Source organism: Ambystoma mexicanum, chromosome 2p (genome assembly GCF_040938575.1).
Source record: "Ambystoma mexicanum isolate Mex_15411 chromosome 2p, UKY_AmexF1_1, whole genome shotgun sequence".
Taxonomy (NCBI): domain Eukaryota; kingdom Metazoa; phylum Chordata; class Amphibia; order Caudata; family Ambystomatidae; genus Ambystoma; species Ambystoma mexicanum.
This window is the reverse complement of record NC_090923.1, coordinates 1,044,200,005-1,044,218,533: the sequence shown is the minus strand read 5'-3', so window position 1 is coordinate 1,044,218,533 and position 18,529 is coordinate 1,044,200,005. Positions and strand designations below refer to the sequence as shown.

Below are 18,529 nucleotides of genomic sequence, written 5' to 3'. Positions count from 1 at the left end.
CCATTGGTCTGTTATCCGCTCCCACTCGTCGACGTGACGAGACACTCAGCTCCCCAGGACATCCTGAAACATGTTGGTTCTTGGCTTGTTTATCTTTCGTCGACGAAGGGTAGGCACCCCGCCGTCTGGAGAATTGGTCATCTCTGCCTCTACGAGAAGACTGGGCCGCACGACTGTAGCCTTGGGATAAGTAGGAGGGTCTGCTGAAACCTCGGTCTCTAGATGAACCAATCCGGGAGTTACCAGAAGCCCCTCTGAAAGGATGAAAGGAACAAAAATTCCTACCACTCTGGAGGGCTTCGAGTGACCGCGCCGTGTCAGTATCCTCTTTTATGCCCTTCAAGGCCTCATCAACTTTTTCACCGAACATTTGTTCCCCTTCACACGGCATATCCAAGACTTTATAATGCACCTCCGGTCTGAACGTAGTGCACTTGAGCCAGGCTTGTCTTCGTAGTACTATGCCATTATTGATTTGCTTAAATCCGGACTCGGCTAGGTCGACAGCAATGTTTCTAGCATGGTTGGAGGCCTCTTCTCCTTCCCGTACTAGCAACATGGCGGACTTTCTATGTGATTCGGGCAAATGTTCCAAGATAGGAGCCAGCCGGTGCCACATTTCCCTGTCATACCTAGACATAATCGCCAAGGAGTTGGCTGCTTTAACTGTAGTCGCGCCGACCGACAGCACCTTCTTGCCAAAAGCGTCTTGCCTCCTGGCTTCGTTGTCTGGCGGTTTCATGCATTTATGTTGAGACCTGGCCTTTCTAGCCACCGCCGCAGATACCACAGATTCTGGCGAAGGTTGAGACGTCAAGCACTTGGGAGTCGATTCCGGAGCCTTGAATTTCTTCTCCAAACGGCCTTTTACTGCCGGTTCCGAGAACGGATGACGCATGGTCTTCAGGCCCTCTTGCCAGACATGGTCTAAAATAGGGATGGCGAATATGGATTTTCTTCTCTTGCCCATATGATCAAAAAGAAAACAATCCTTTTTCTCCTCTTCAGGGACTAGGCCAAACTCAGCACACGCCTTACTCATCATGGCATGGAACGCCCCCACGTCGTCAGGTGGCGATGGCTGTGCCGGACTTCTCGGAGCTTCCATTTCTGCTTCAGAGTCCCATGTTGGGTCCCTTCAGGGGGATAGTGAGATGTCTGAACCCGACCCTTTGCGGTCTGAATCAGAGTCCGGTAGTTCTCCTTCTTGTGGGCGAGGGCGATCTTCCGCAGCTTGGGAAGCGGCAGTAATCCTGGTCGTCGAGCAAGGAGCCGGGCCAGCTCGTCTCGTCGACAAGTGGCGTAAACTGTAGCAGTGCCGGGGCACTGGGCTGAGGTATCTGTGTGTCCAAATGCTGTAACAGCTTCTGTAGCGTATTTAGCACCTCCAAGGACAGAACCGCCTGGGGGTTCAGTAATGACGAGGTCGTAGGGATGGTACCCCCACTCAAGAGCGTCACCGCACTGGTTGGTTGCAACCCCAGATCGGTTGGGTGCGCGACCGGCCCACGTTCCTCGACAGAAAAAGCCGCCTCTGGTTGCAGCAGGGCCTCAGGCGGAACGGGATCGAAAACCTCCGGTTGCCATCCCATAGACGGAACCACCGTCGGACGACGATATGTTTCCTACAGCCGCAGTCTGAAACGTGGGAGGAGCCACCGATGACGCAGGCGTCGACGAGCGGGCCGTCGACGAAGCAAGTGGCGCAGGGCCTTGAGGTGTTCCCGCCGCTTTCGGGGCCGACTTGCTGGCCGAGGCCTCTCGACTCAAGGTAGACTTATGACGGTCTCCTGAGGAGGATTTAGATGGTTCTTTTCTCTCCTTTTTAGACGAGGAGGAAGAAGACGACGCCTTGTGCGAAGAGGGGGCCTTCGAATGTTTCTCTGAATGCTTCTCCGAGGGGCGTTTTTCAGCAGAATGCGCCTTCTTCGACGGGGGTTCTGACTTCTCGAGGCCGTGGAGCCCACCTCCGATGCCGGGTACGCACCTGCCCCGTCATTGAGCCAATCGACAAGGCGTCTTTTTCGGTCTTTGAGGGTCTTCTGGGAGAAGCCCTGACAGATTTCACATGTGTCCGCTGTGTGGTGAGGATGAAGACAGTAAATGCAGTCCATATGACCATCCCCTTCGTACACCTTCTTAAGACCGCATGTAGCACACGGACGAAACAACGCCTTTCCAGACATTTTTCCGAGAAGAAAAAACAGTCGCAGAAGTAGAAAGTACAACCTAACCAAATAGCAGATGCGCGAGGTAATCCCACTTTGGAAGACGGTTGAAATCTGAGGGAGCAGCGGGGCTATATATACCTCTATGTCCTAGTGGCGCCGGCGTGCACGGCCCAAAACGACGTAGATAGGACACAAAAGTGTCAGAATTTTTCCTAGGCAAAATGTCTATATAACTTAACGAGGATTCCCAGCCTGACGGGGAATTTTCCAAGCATGTGAATCCATGAAAGATCCAATGCTGGAGAAGGTATTTAAACTTTGGGACATCTGAAAAACTTCCCTGTGCCACTGCACTGAAGGAGCTTTGTGACAATTGTAAAAGATGATGCCTAGGGAGTTGGCTAGACTCCCTATCGAAAAAAACTCAGAAGTAAAACACATGTTAAAGTACATGAGTGAAAAAAAGGTCACACTCTCGAGGTAGAAAAATCAAGTCCTCAAAATCCAGCAAAGTTGCTGGGGGTCTAGAGTGAATTACCACATTTTTGAGAATTCTCCCCAACAGGACAGCCTCCTGCAGAAGTAGGCTGGAAGGTGGGGGGGCAAACAGGGTAGAAGAATAAAGCAAACGGGCAACACCTGTGTGCGGGAAGGGGGGGCCTAAGGGACAGAGGGAGTAAGCACATGTTGGTGCATGCTTACCGGTTTGGACCAGGGGGACCCAGGGCCCGAATTGCCCTTTTCTTCGTCTGCCCTTTGCTTCGGACACCCAGGAGAGAGAAGAGTTAAGAGCAGGAAGGAAGAGGCAGGGCTAAGAAGGTGGGTGGTGCTTAGGCCAGGTGACCTAGATCCATTTGCACCTGCTCCCCATCTGCAAAGAAAAAGAGGGTGGAGGGCTACTTAAGTAGGGAAAAAGTGCAGCAACCAGGAAGGCACCAGGTGGGCGAGGCTTGCTAAGTGTTGTTGGTTGTGCAGTTGTACAGTAAAGATGGGTTCAGGAACCCATTTTAACCTGCATGCTGGGAAGATCCAGAAGGTGGCTAGAACCAGAGGCCTGTTACAGTGTACGTTTCCTCCAGAATTGAGGTCAGCTCAAATACCGTAGAGACTTTTTTTGTTTCCTTCATCCACTGTCACAGAAGGTCTCAATAACAGAAAAAATCTCGGACAGTTCAAGGTTATTTATTAGGATTTTAAAAAGGGGGGGGGTCCAACTAATATCTCTCACTCTCCCCTTCCTGTGGTCTCCCTCCAGCCTAGACCAGACTTCCCTTCACCCCATGATGAGTTACTAGAATTTAGTAACCCCTACTATCTGAAAGCTTGCAGACTATATATATTGAAGCCTAATGGTCAGAGCCAATTTATCATTCTACCTTCAGGACTTCTAATGGGTTCTCTGCCCTTTCCCCAATATCAAATGGTAGTGTAAGGAGCAGGGTTGTCTGAGTCTAGTACATTCTTAACACCATCACCTGCGCTTGCTCACACTTTTTCTCCCCTCTTCAGTCTCTCTCGTTTACCTCCTCTATCCCTCTGGTCTTGACAGTCTTTCTCTCATCACCTTTTTTCTCACTACATCCCTCTTTTCTATGTATGCTTTACACCACTCTCTTCGCCTACCTCTTACCACTACCATGACCATGACCCCCCTTTCTGCTTCTCTGCAACCACACCTCTACTCCCATTACCGCCTTGCATTCTCTCCACACCCTCCCGCATACACATTATCCCTCACTCTCCATCTAATCCCTCTACACTTAGCTCCCTCTCTCTACATCCATCTTTCTGCCTTTTTCACTCATCTTTTCTACCCCCTCACATTACACTACATACAACTAGTACCATCATCGCTCACAACCAATACCTAACCTTTAGTCTCTCCCTCTATATTCCATCAGACTCCACCTTCTCTACCTGGTACTCTCTCCTTGCTGGTCTCTTGGTCTGTCTCTTCTACATCTGACCTCACCAAAACAACACATACTCTGTCTTTCATTCACTCCTCTTATGTAATGGTCTATTCCCGATTCTAGCCACTCCCATCCCCTTCCATAGGTTCTAGCAATCACGCGACTCGGTGGGCCAAACAGGGTCTCTCTTTCCCCCTCCCAGACCAACCCCCTTTTGCAGCACAATTTTATTTGCAGTCTCTGATGGTGTGGTGGTAGCCATGGGCACAGTCTGATTGTTTTCCTTGCAGTTTCTTTCATTTGCTGGTGAGATTTCGCCCCAATCCTTTTTGGGGAGGATATTTGTGTTTCTCCTGTTCCCCGTCCACTACAGTCCCTTTTCAGTTTCAGTGGTTTTGTTGCCCTATCATTCCCCTGTGGTCTTTCTAGGGTTGGTTGGTCGGGTGTTGGTGTCACCTCTTTGGCAGGAAGGGATCCAGACCTTTTCTCGATTCCATTCCCCTGGTTTCAGTCTGGGTTTTCTTTGTGGCACCCAGGTGTTTTTTGGGAGTTGTGGTTCTAAAACACACAAAAGAGGACACTGGCTAGAACACGTACATGGAGGCATTGTATGACAGAGTGTGGTACCCATATAAACATGAGGGAGCTTTAGGGAACGCTCCCCTCACATCCTTCTTTGACAGGGTCCAACCCATCAAACTATACTGTTATTTGGCCACTGTTGCATTTTACATTCGAGTCTGGTTGTCTTTGGATTCCCGGTGGCCCTCCTGAAAGAGTGCAGCAGAGACTACCAAAGTCAGTTTGTGGTTTAATTTCAACTGATACCGAGCCTTATGCTGGGGACTCCTTTCATTTACAAGAACAAACTTTTAAATAAAATATTGAGAAACCAAGAATCTTTGTGAATTACTTTAATGTATTTCACAGACTGGATTTAAGTAACAATTTTATTTACAGTTTTCAAGCCAAGTTGTCAAAACAGCTCTAAACTATAACACTCAACCTCATGATGTGGTTTTGTAATAGCAATTAATTTACTATACAAGCCTATTTTTCTACCCTGCTCCCCAGGTTCATTGCTTTTCTTTCAGACATAATACAGGCACTAGAACACTAAAGAGTTGAACTCACCCATCAGGTAAATGGGCACTGCGCCCTTCACAGCTAAGACTGAAAAGCACTCACCTTGGCGTGCTGAAGATTCTCAACCACTTTCTTCATCAAGGGGGCGTAGTCACCCCGGTTCACTGTAAATCTTGCCCCGTCGAAGTCAAAACACATTAGTTTGTTGGACATTTCAGTCTCCACAGGGGAATCTGGAGGAATGATCAAGAAAGTTCTAGAGAAGTTGTAACCTTTTCCAAGTTCATTTTATACATAAAATGGGGCTATATTCACAAATCTAGCAATATTTTGTCTTCATGCTGTGGCTTCCACCAAGAGGAGTTTCTCTTGTGAGAAGTAGGGACAAACATGCCTATTTGTCATTGTTAAAAAGGGTTCTGCGTGCAGGCCCGACAATGCCCTTCGTCGTGGTCACGGTTTAAACAGAGGTTGCAAACTCTGTGTGTATCGATCTACGTAAACTTTTTATTACACATCGGGCAGAATTTAAAAGGTGTTCTATCCATGTTTGGCAAAGGCAGCCAGGAGAGAATGGTGGGAAAATGCATTTCCAAGGCGGAAAGGGTCAGTCGAATCTTGAATTTGTCAGACAGCGCTGTCTTTTCCACTGCATCGATGTTCAGGTCGAAGTCGGAAGGAAAGGACAGAAAGAGTAACTATTTTTTAAAAACTTGTCATAAGCAAATGGCTTTATGCCGAAATTGGACTCTGCGATAAGTGTCCGCTCACAACGGCTGAAAAAAACAATCTGAGGGAGGGACCTCTACATGTGAAGGACCATGGGTACAGTGGGCATCACACTAGGGATAGTATTACTGGCACGCCCTGTCGATGTCCCTTTTCGAGTTTAGAAAACAACTGTAAATACTCCACAGCTTCCACTAGATGTCGGCCTATGCACAGCATGTGATCTATGCAGATTCCACAAGCCTCAGAAAGATATATATGGGATACATTACTCACCGTAATCGTCTTTCTGATGCTTGTATCTGCTTAGATTCACATGCTGTGCATAGGCGGACATCTAGTGGAAGCTGTGCAGTATTAGTTAGTTTTTCAAAACTCGAAAATGGGCGTGGACATAGGGCGTGGCAGTAATACTATCCCTAGTGTGACGCCCACTGTACCCATGATGCCTCACGCGTGTAGGACCCTCAGATTGTATTTTTTCTGACATGAGGTAGCATGAGGAGTAGCGCGAGTACAGATTATACAAGCAGGAAGGGAGGGCGCATGTGAATCTAAGCAGATACAAGCATCAGAAGAACAAATTACTTCTTACCTTGTAACGTTCTTTCGACGGGATGTTCCTCCGCCGTATTCCTTATCTTAGATATCTCCTTCCAGCTCTGCTGGCCTGCCTAGAGGGCGCTGCCCGTCGACGTCCTCCGAGTCGATGTCCATCGACAGCCGCCGTATCGACGTCGACATCATCCTGCCTATAAAGGCCGCGCGCAGCGTCCGTTGCTCAGTTCCGTTTTGTAGCCCAGAGTATTTCTGTCTGGACTAGACTAATCACCCTGAAGGAGCGTACGCTGCAACAACAAGGGAAGTAGAACTGTGGGGATGGATGGGCGGGTCGATAAGGAATACGTCGGAGGAACATCCCGTCGAAAGAACGTTACAAGGTAAGAAGTAACTTGTTCTTCGAAGGGATTGTGTCCTCCGACGTATTCCTTATCTTAGATAGGCTCCCATAGCAGTATTCTATTATTGGAGGAGGGAGTACTGACTTCACGCTGTCTTCTATTGATGAATAGAGTGCAGTACAGCCCTTCCAAACCTAGTCTCTTGACTGGAGGAGGAATCCAAGTTGTAAAATCGTGTAAAGGTATGGACAGACTACCATGTAGCGGCCGCACAGATGTCTTTAATCGGCACATCTCTTTTGAGGGCCGATGAAGCTGCAATACCTCTGGTCGAATGAGCCCTAAGGTTTTGAGGGGGCTCTTTCCCTGCCAGTTTATAACATTCCTAAATGGCTAGAATGATCCAACTGGAAATGGTCTGCTTAGTTATTGGTAACCCCAGCTTGTGACCTGTGTAACCTACAAACAGCTGGTCTGCCTGTCCTATCCTGGCTAGTCTACTAATGTAAAAACTTAAAGCCCTTCTAGGGTCCAGCCTGTGTAACCTCTCTTCCTCTTTCCCGGGATGAGGAGGAGGATAGAAAGATGGTAGGGTAATCTTCTGAGTGATATGGAATTCAGAAACCACCTTTGGGAGGAAATTGGGCTTCACTTGCAGGACAACTTTGTCTTTGTGAAAGATTGTATGAGGGGGTTTACAAGAAAGAGCTTGTAATTCGCTCACCCTTCTAGCAGATGTAAGTGCTATTAATAAAACAGTTTTAAGGGTAAGGAATCTTAACGAACAAGAATGGAGTGGTTCGAAAGGTGTGCCCATCAGGAAAGTTAGGACTAAGTTTAAATCCCATAGGGGAACCTGGAATGGTCTTGGGGGATAAACATTGGTTAACCCCTTTAGAAACTGTATTACCAAGGGTAACTTGAAATAGGATGGTTCTTCCGCAGCGCGCTTGAAGATGGATAGCGCTGCGAGATAGCCCTTAATGGTGCCAACTTGAAGGCCTGAATTTGCCAAATGTAGTAGGAAGGACAAAACCATTGGTGTACCACATGAAAAGGGGTCGATAATCTGTTCTCTACACCAGCTGCAAAATCTGTTCCAACGGCAGCGGTATAAAGACTTTGTTGCTGGCCTCCTTGCCGAAAGCAACACCTCCATATCATCATCAGGGAGGTCCCAATCCTTATACCTCAGCCTTTCAGAAGCCAAGCGTGAAGGTTTAGGGTTTCGATGTCTGGATGGAGAACCTGACCTCCCTTCTGTGAGAGCAGATTCTCTCTGAGTGGAAGTCGAATTGGAGGGCAGATGGACAAGTCTAGAAGGTCCGGGTACCACGTTCTCCTGGCCCAATCCGGGGCAATTAGGATCATGGTTCTCCTGAATCTTCTCAACCTCCTGATCATTTGAGGAATGACAGGGACCAGTGGGAACGCGTACAGAAGCGGAAACTCCCAGTCCACTATGAACGCGTCTCCCAGAGCTCCTCTCAGGGGAAATTCCCTTGAGCAGAACAGATCGCATTTCCTGTCGACACCGGTGGCGAACAGATCCACCTGAGGGGTTCCCCAAAGGGCGAAGATCTCTTGAAGGACTTCCTGAGCTAGTTCCCACTCGTGGGAGACTGTGCTCTGCCTGCTCAGAGCGTCCGCTGTCAAGTTCTTCTGTCCGGCTAGGTGAACTGCCGATAGAGAGATTCCTTCTTGGATTGCCCAAAACCAGAGCTGCATCGCCTCTCTGCACAGGGGTAGTGATTCTACGCCTCCTCTTTTGTTGAGGTAATGCATGGCCACCGTGTTGTCCGTCATTATCAGGACATTTTTCCCTTGTACAGCTGGCAGGAACGCCTTCAGCGCAAGTCTGATGGCTCTCAGCTCTAACAGGTTGATATGTAATCTGGACTCCGATGGAGACCAACGACCGCTGATGGTCAAGTAGTTGGCGTGGGCTCCCCACCCCGTGAGTGAGGCATCCGTGACTACTGTTATCTCCGGCCAGGGTTGCCAAAACTGTTCTCCTTTCCGAATGTTCTCCTGACAGGCCCACCACTGAAGGTCTCGAGCCTCCCTGTCGGGAACCTGAAGAAGATCTGTCATTCTCCCTGAGAATTGTGACCACTGAGTCCTCAGTGTCCACTGGAGGGATCTCATTCTCAGGCGAGCCTCTGGCACTAGGAAAATGCAGGATGCCATGAGGCCTAGCAACCTCAAAAAGTCGAAGGCTGGGAGACGTTGGGCATCTTGGAACTTGGTAACCATCTGTAGAATATCTTGAGCCCTCACCTCTGGTGGCGAGGCTTTTCCCAGGGAAGTGTCCAGGATCGCTCCTATGAACTGGAGTCTCTGCTATGGTATCATTTGTGACTTCTTTAAATTGAGGGAGAAGCCCAGTCTGTGAAGGGAGTGGCAAAAGTGATTTAGCTGGATCTGAGCTTGTTCCGAAGATACAGCCCTGATCAACCAATCGTCCAGGTAGGGGTAGACGTGAATCCTTTCCCTCCTTAGACTTGCCGCCACTAGCGACATTAACTTGGTGAAGACCCTCGGGGCAGAGGTCAGCCCAAATGGCAGCACTCGAAATTGATAATGAGAATTGCCAATTGCGAACCTCAGGTATTTCCTGTGTTTGAGATGGATAGGCACATGGAAATAAGCGTCCTGAAGGTCCAGAGATACCAACCAGTCCTGGAACTGAAGGATCTGAGAAAGAGAGACCATCTTGAATTTGTCTTTCCTGAGGAATTTGTTCAATTCTCGCAAGTCCAAGATGGGTCTCAGTCCTCCGTCTTTCTTTGGAATGAGAAAGAAAGGGGAGTACCAGCCCTTGTTCCTCTCCGCTACAGGTACCGGTTCTATGGCACCTTTCTCTAGCAGGTCCAAAATGTCCTGCAAGAGGAGCGGATCTGGAGCTTTCTGAGAGATGATCCCCGGTGGATGACTGAGGTATGCGTAGAAGAGGCAGGCAGTAACCTTGGGCAACTGTTTCCAATGCCCAAGCATCTGACGTGATAGCCTGCCATTCCGCCAGATGTTGAGTCAACCTGCCTCCTGCAGGTGTCCTCTGAGGGAAGTACTCAGAGTGGTTTTGGGGCGGCTGATGCAGATGCCGATGGTAAAGAGGCACCTGCTGTTGCTGCGGCTTTTGAATATCTACCCCGTCCACCTCGGGTAGTTCTTCTTTGTCCCCTTTGAGCCGGTCGTCCTCTACCTCTTCCGAATGCGGAGTAGAAGCGAAAGGACTTGCCCCTCGCAGAGGCTCCTGTGGGACGAAAAGGTGTCTGACGGATTGCAGCGCCTAGGGATTTTGCTGCTGCTTTTGAAGTTTGCAGTTTCTCTAAACTGTCATCCGCCTTTCTCCCGAACAAAGAAGAGCCATCGAATGACATGTTCAAGAGCCTGGCTTGCACATCTGGGGCAAAACCAGACTTTCTCAACCAGGCGAATCTCCTGGTTGTTGTACTTGCCGCCATTGCTCTGCTGATACCGTCAGCCGAATCAATGCCCGTCTGAAGGGATTCGCACATAGCGTCTTTACCGTCCTGTATGATATTCAGGAACACCTCCCTTTCTTCTCCCTCTGGGATGCAGTCAGCCGCTGTAGAAGCACACTCCCAAAGTGTATGGCTGAATGTAGCAAGGGTGCAAGTAGCATTAACAGATTTTAACGCCATGCTACATGCCGAAAAAACTTTCTTTGCCATAGCATCATATTTTTTATCGTCCCTGTCCTGTGGGACGGTAGGGTAAGCAGTCTTGACAGCAGTAGAAGATGCTGCCTGTACCACCAGACTTTCTGGGAATGGGTGTTTTGACAAAAACTCCGGGTCTGCAGAAGATACCCTGTATTTTGTAGACGGTTTTTTATTTACTGGCGGGACGACATCTGGGGTTTCCCAGTTCGTCATAATCTTCCTCTGAAGAGCTTTATGAAAGGGCACTATAGGATCCTCCTGTGGGCCTTTGTTAAGAATGTCCGTGAGGTCATCTTGTTGGAAAGACTGAAGGTGCAGACCACCCCATAAACTCTGTGATCCTGGCCATTAAGCTCTATAGGGGGTTTCAGCATGCTCCCCCGGGTCTGGCCTAGCAAACTCCACCTCAGGGGAAGTGTCCAACCCACTTGCCTCATGTAAGGAATCATGAAGATCCTTTAACCTGCGTTCTTCAGAGGATAACTCCCCTCTAACTGGGGTTGTAGGTCCCTGCAACTCAAATGTGTCTTCTTGTTCAGACGATTCACCCTCTTCTATAATTGAGGACATAGTTCTCAATTGTTCTGAACTCATAAAGGGTGTAAACCCCATCTCCAAGGCAGAGGGTGCCAAACTTGTCATAATCTGCCTCGAAAACGTCAATGTCGTCGACGGCTTCGGGCGTGGCGTCGAAAACAAAGGCGGAGGCCTCGATGACCTAGACAGAATTGGGATTCTGCTCGAGGAAGTCGACAACCTCGACGCCATCGTCATCGAGGACCTGGGGATAGCCACTGGGTGTGTCGTAACCGTGACTTTTCTTGGCGTCGACGCCGGTGTTGAAGATGGCGTCGAGTCGACAGACCCGTGTGTCGAAGGTCCCTTTGACAACGGCGTCGAAGACACCGACCTCGGCGTCGATGGAACCTTAGTCGACGGCGTCGACGGAACCTTCGAAGAAGGTTTTGAGGTCATAGCCTTACTCGAGGGTTCGAGACGCGCTCGAGAGGTTTCCTTCGCCGGGTACTGCGACTCGCAGCGATTTTGACCTTTGGGTCTTTCGACCAGAGCATCGCTCTCGGCAGTCTTCGAGGGGGTCGAGGCTGCTTTCTCGAAGACGCACATCATATTTTTGCGGAATTCCTCCCATTCAGCCCGGGAACTATGTTTCGTGGGGCAAGGGATTCTCTTTGGAGAAACAGAGGAAGACGGAGAAGGGGATCTTCGACGTCTCCTCTTCGAGTGCTTCGATCTCGAGGAGTGATGGGACCCACTCCGAGACCTGGAGCGCGAATGGTGACGAGGAGACGAATGTCTCGACTTCGTCGAGGAAGAAGAAGCTTTAAAAGTCTTACCTTTCTCCAGCTTCCCACTACGCTCCTTCAGGGCCTTAGCTGTCATGGACATACAGTCCTCGCACTCCGAACAATGGTGTTTAGCTCCCAAACACCACAGACAAACTCTGAGGGTCAGTCAGCGACATTTTTCCCACAATCTCGGCATTTTTTGAAGCCGGACCGAGGAGTTGTCGGTTCCAACGAAGAAGCCATCGAGTACAGATCGAATATCTCGAGGTAAATATGATTAACCTGACAAAAGTGAGCAACGGTATTCCGAGGCACTGAGTAAGCGCGTAAAAACGGAACTGAGCAACGGAAGCTGCGCGCGGCCTTTATAGACAGGATGACGTCGATACGGCGGCTGTCGAGGGACATCGACTCGGAGGATCGTGCAGCGCCCTCTAGAGAAAAATTTTCCGAGGCAGGCCAGCAGAGCTGGAAGGAGATATCTAAGATAAGGAATACGTCGGAGGACACAATCCCTTCGAAATATGATTATGGTGAGTAATGTAAGTAATGGGGGAGCCTCAGATGCTGACAGAGGTGTTCCCGCTCTTTTCCTGGTGTTAATGACTACCAGTAAGTCGGGCTTAAGTTGACCCCTTATGTAAAGGGAGTCTGACTGTGCGGCCCTGAAAATCTTTTCAATTCTGGGGTTTACAGCCCTGGTGAGATTAGGGGTGAGGAGGGAAGGATCAATTCTGCTTTGTATGGACTTCAGAATTGGAATGGCTTGGGCAATGGGTTTTTTGTCTCCCATGATCTCCTCTGCAAAGTCCCTCTCTTCCTGCGCCCCCGCCCCTCAAGTGTCTATGTGGAAGTGCACAGCAGCTCTAGCCAAGACCTCATTTAGAAGGGGCTGGTTATCTACCGGAGAGTCAGTAACCTGTGGTTCTTTGCGAACAGGAGAGTCTATATTGTAGACTTACGAGTCTTCCCTCCTCCCTATCTTGGCCCTTGTCATCTCCATAATAATTGACTCCTGTTTGGTCATCCATTATTTATATGTATGGGTCCCCACCATACTGCTGGTAAGGTTGGATGTAGTAAGGGCCTGAAATCAGGCCCCGAGTTGGAGTCTGAAACCGAGGTCTCTTATTAGGAGGCTGAGAGTCCTTGGATCCTGAAGGAGTAGCGTTGTCAGGGGTACTCTGATAACTGAGAAAATGTTCTGGGTTTTTTTCGTAGAAATTAGCCAAGGAAGACATTCTCCTCATTACCCTGTCTATGTCATCAGCGCTCCATTCTCTGGAGCTGGGAATGACAACTTCCTGTTGAGGTTCTTCTTCTATTCCCATATCCAGAGGAGTGGGAGGGACAGGTTTGGGTTTAGAGACAGGGGTCGTGGATCTATCTTTATCTGAAGACTTGTGTATGTCTTTGTGTACCTGGGGTGCAGAAGTGTGTGATGATTTTTTCTGCCGTTTGTCCCCTTCCCCCTGAGTAGAAGTGTTTTCCTGATGTTTTAACCTTCTCTGAACCTTTCGACGCCTGGCGTCGAGATTCGGGGATGTGTAGGGTACTCCCTGAATCTTTCGAGTGTGCATGTCAACTTTCGGAGGCAGACGCACAAGGGGCTGCCAGAGCCGACTAAGCGTGCAGCTTGGGGGTGGAGGTTGGATTCGTCATCCGACGAATATACATCCGTGACTTTGGGGAGCGAGGCACTTTTGGCAACTGGACGGTTGCCGTGTGTCGTGCGGCGATCTCGACCGGGAACGCCCAGAAGACAACGATTCTGTGGACCGCTCTCTACGTGCCTCTTTCTTCCGAGAACTCGACAGGCATGTCTAGTCTCGGTTGGCCTTAGTGTGTTTATGTGTAGAAGTTTGGGTAGCGCTCGTGTCGCCGGGTGTGGTCCCCATAACTGCCCCGCCGGGCAATCTTTCGAGATCGGGGACTAGCGCTTGGGTGTCTTTCGACGCCCCTGTGCCCTCGCCGTCCGAAAGTGCAGCGTCACTGCCATCACTGTAGGCACCCACCACTTCCATGGCCTCGAGCTGCCTGGTGTGGTGGGCCCAACGTTTAGTGGAGCGGTCCTTTAGTGTTTTCGCCTTAAAAAGGCTACACGCTCTGCAGTTAGCTTCGGCGTGGTCCCTAGGCAAACAGAGATTACAGGTGGCGTGTTTGTCAACCCAAGGGTACTTGCGGTTGCACTTGGGGCATAATTTAAATGGAGTACTCTCCATATGTCACCTTATGGCAACGGGCTAGTGTGTGTAGGAAATAATAGCGAGTGCAAGTAGGTTTCCACCCCCCACTCTCCGTACTTGCAGGGCCGAGGCCAAAGGCGTTCCGAGGCCCGGGCCGAGGCCAGAGGCCTTCCGAGGCCCTACGTCCGTCGTGCAGTCTCGACGGTTGTTTGTTCTTCGGACCGGCGTCGATGTACGGATCTCGACGTGGGAGTGAAAAAACAGGGAAATATATATGATTTTTTGCAAAATGGCTGAAAGCCAGGGAACTTCGCAACAATGCTTCCGACAAGTATGGCGGAAAAAAACAATCTGAGGGTCCTACACGCGTGAGGGATCATGGGTACAGTGGATGTCACACTAGGGATAGTATTACTGGCACGCCCTATGTCGATGCCCATTTTCGAGTTTCGAAAAACAAACTAATACTCTGCAGCTTCCACTAGATGTCGGCCTATGCACAGCATGTGATCTAAGCAGATTCCACAAGCCTCAGAAATAAATATATGTATGTAGTGTGATATTACCACTTGCTAGTTTCATATCTTTTATGTGCGTCAAAACCTAGAATAAAGAATTGTATTTTGATGCATTACTGTTCAAACTGAATTATTGTGTGCTTCACTGCGTGGACTCCTTGTGGACCCCTGGCCCTATACTCCTTCTCCCGAGAATGGCCTTGACTGATCTCCATTGCTATCTTGATTGGGTTTCGGCTAACCTCTCACCGTTCCCCTATTCACTACAACTAGGGTGGCCTCCTAAAATCCATCAACCAAGCCAGATTCGAGAAATCCATTTTAACAGATGTGTATTTAGGACACTCTAGGAATTGTGCGAGTCCACTGGGGTGTGGGGAGATGACAGGATCAACTGAAATTTAGGTTTTGTGGTTGCCTTAGTCTGGTCAGCCACTTTTATTTTATGTTCATTGCCTATTGTGGGGGAGGGGGAGGGGTCAGTAATGCGAGGCGGACAACTGCTTGGGTTTTTCTTAAGATTAGATTGACAAACAAATCCTCTCTATTCCTACTCTATCAGGGAATTCCCTACCTGGTCTAAACGCTAAGGGAATAACTCCTAACATTAACAAACTGGCCCTCACACTAAACAAAACATTCAAAGTAAATCATTAAAAAAACAAACGAATTAACAATGTTAAACCAGTCTTTTCGATGACCTTCACCGGTCCTGGCTAAATCCCTTCACCAGAGTTGTTAAAAGTCAATTCTCGAAAATGTCTTGAACCAGTTCTTATAAGTTCCAAATCAACACAAAGGTTCATTAAACAAAAATCCACTGGTAACACTTCTTCAGCTTTCAGTCGAAGGATCCCCTTCCAATTTGAACCAAAACAATAGCAGCAATGGTAATTCCAAAATGAATTGCCACAGTTCAGAGATTAGGTTAACAACAACTTCTTCTAGGACTTGATTAAGATCTCTACAGTACATTTGGTATAATCATCAGGATGGTTCTCTTTGGGTTGTTGCTTTCCTCCCGGCAACCACCCTTTCTGCTACAGTTACCGTGGGAACAGTCTCCTTCATTCCACAGTACGCTACTACTGCAACCAACTTCAATGTGACATTCACTTCCAGTTTATACACTACCACAGTTCAGGTACTACTTCTTTTACAGCTTTATACTTCAGAATTATTAGGCACGTAAAGACAAGACGCTTCAACCTCTACAGGTAGGCAAGGCACTCTTCTTTCATATACTCCAAGAAAAGGATGCAACCTCTTTGCCTCTTCTGTCTGCCTCACTGCCACAAGTATAACCTGCCTCTGCTCCAAGACTGACTTTCTCTCAACTTTAGCAGTCTTCAGCATTACAGATTATCTTCTTCTACAGGACACTATTACAAGCACCCAGCTCGCTTTCCCAGCTTTGTTCAGACTTTCTTCGTTTCAGTAACAACCCTGAAGCTGTATTGCCATTTCAGCTTCAGGTAACAATGCCACTCTTTCATCAGACGATACTGGACCTTTACCAACCTTGCAGATCGGGTGAATAGATCTTAATAGGACTGGTTTCACTATGGACAGGGTTTGCCTCTTGGTTTGGGAAATGCTTGTTCTTCTAGTCAGTTCAACAACTTCTGAACTTAAAGGATAAATGTTCTCAATACTACAAGGTTCACTCTTCAAAGGAAAAACTGATTTAAGCACACACGACCACTGTTTAAGATAAATCCTTAACTTTAAAGAGATACCAGTGATTTTATATCTATTCAATATCGCGCAGACAGTTTCAGACTCCTTTAGGGAAATACAATTGACCACACGTGAACTTCCTTTGATGCTGCATTCACTGGTTAGATCTGTAAAAGTAAACGTTAGGTTTTTAGGAATAGTTTTCTAAATGGCGTTCCGTTTTAATGACACACGTGACCACTAAGGCAACAGTTAATTGTTCAACAATGGAAATAGGCTTTTCTTCTTACGCGAACACTATTGCTCTCACTAATAGTGCGCGCTACATTTACATTATTAAAAGTAATTTCCACGACGACAAACAGTTTATACTTACGCGAGTTACTTCTGAGCTGAACCTGAACGCAAGCTTCACTCACCATCTCAATGAACACTGCAGTTGCGGGCTGTTTCACTTTCCCGTCTTCAACTGTTACTTCTACTTTGGGAACTCTTGGGACCCACAACCTTCTGTGGCAGGGGTGTCTCCGGTCCAGCCACGGCAATTGGGAGTCTCCTTTACTCCTCAGTCCCTCGGGTTGCCTTCTGTTACGGGCCTCTGGCTTTAGCATGGTCACAGCTCTGCAATCACAGCCACGCGGCGCACCTGGGGAAAGCTCCACTCAGCACGTTTTCCTCAGTGCGGCAACGCCAATGCAGGGTTCGAGACCACAGGACCTTCTCTAAGCTCGCAGGTGAAATCTTGTGTTTTCACGCTCTTGCGTCCTATCTGTGATCACACTTCCTCATGAATTGTCAGCCTTGTGCTCTTTTACTGCTGCCAGCCATCCGACTCCTGTTCCAGGTCCTTCCTTCTCCCCTCTCCTCTCCTCAACTCTCATTACCTCTCCTGCTGCAGCCTTTTATATCTCACTGGTCTGGCTATTGGCTTCAGGTGTGAGCCATTGGTTTCAATTGCCTGACCGTTGCAAAGGCTGCTATGCCTAATTGCCTGACTACTACATCTATATGCTTTTTTAGCCCTCTTCTTGATCCAATTTAGAATATACATTTCCACCATTCCCTGTAGTCTACCTTTGGTATTGTGGAGGGCATTTGATTTTAGAGTTGGGTAATATTTGAAATTTAGAACTAAATGTACCTCACTTGAGATCCCAAGAACTTTTTGCTGGACTGGTAGATTATTTTTCCCGATACTTCAGTGAGTGGGAATCTTTTTCCACACTCACAGATCATTTTACTCATTTTATGGGTGTCATTTTTAAGACTCTCCATAGTGTCCTTTTAATTATATTCTCTTTGACAACTTTTAGTATATAGCTTTTTATTGTTACATAGTTGCCCTCTGGGCTTCCCTTTTACCTTCTGTGGCTAACCTTGTGAGAAATACAGTTCCCAATGGGAGAAAGGATATTTCTATCCCTTCAACATTTTGTTAGGTGAAAACCAGCACACCCCGGCTCAAGTGGAGTGCTGGGGAGATACAAGGTATCCCCCTTCTCACTATCACTGTAACAAGTCTGTTAAAGGGACAAGCTTACCTTAAATGGCTAGTGGCACTGAACATTTTTACAAATTCGGTACACCTTTACCGCGGGCTGTTCTCACAGCTGCGGTAAAGAAACCCATTTTACCAAAATGGGCCTGTCTATTTTTAAAATCATTTTTGCACTTCTTGTCCCTTCTTGAATCTTAACCTGCCCTCCAGGGCGGGAAAGTCCTTTGTGTGATTTTTATCTTCAGCGAGAGTCCTCTTTCAAGCCTGCCCAGGCTCCAGGGAGTCTGAAGGCAGGAAGCGAGGGAGGAGTCCAAAACTGAGAATCAAGTTGAAACTGGGAGGCTGGCTGTCCTGAAAATATTGTCAACACCCCAGGTTTGAATGCTGCACGTCTGTTTGATTGGCTGGGTTCCCGCATAAAAGTCTGATCCTGGAAGCTGACCCTGGACCTGAACCTGAAGAGGAAGATGAAGAAAATGCAGCAGAGATTATTTCCAGTGACTGCAGAGTCTGCTATGTAACCAGAGCTTGCGATACCCCTTCCTTCCAAGCGAACTGAGGGCTCCAAAAAAATGACAATCCTGACCCAGAGCTTGGTGTGATCCACTAGACTCACGAAAACCGGCATTTCGAGCCATCCCACGTCGTGCTGCGACCTTGCAGGGCTGAAATACCCCAATACCCTGGGACCTCGAGCCATTGTGCGGTGCACGGTCTTCCGAATCGAGCTGAAACTTTGGAGGTATCCTGCTGGACCTCCCAAAGATGCGAGTACAGTCCTTGAAGTCCTATCACCAGAGTGCTGGACTAGATTAGCGAAGCAAATCCAATCAGCAATATTCAGTCTTCT

General features: G+C 48.3%; 1 protein-coding gene across 2 annotated transcripts in view; it reads right to left on the bottom strand.

Moving 5' to 3' along the window:
• The window catches only part of DPP3 (dipeptidyl peptidase 3), a 768,056-nt gene that overhangs the window by 433,198 nt on the left and 316,329 nt on the right, over nucleotides 1–18,529 (bottom strand). For both annotated transcript variants that reach the window (XM_069644934.1, XM_069644935.1), the window contains one exon: nucleotides 5,273–5,403. In XM_069644934.1, the coding sequence (XP_069501035.1) occupies nucleotides 5,273–5,403 (131 nt within the window). The remainder of the gene's footprint in view (nucleotides 1–5,272; nucleotides 5,404–18,529) is intronic.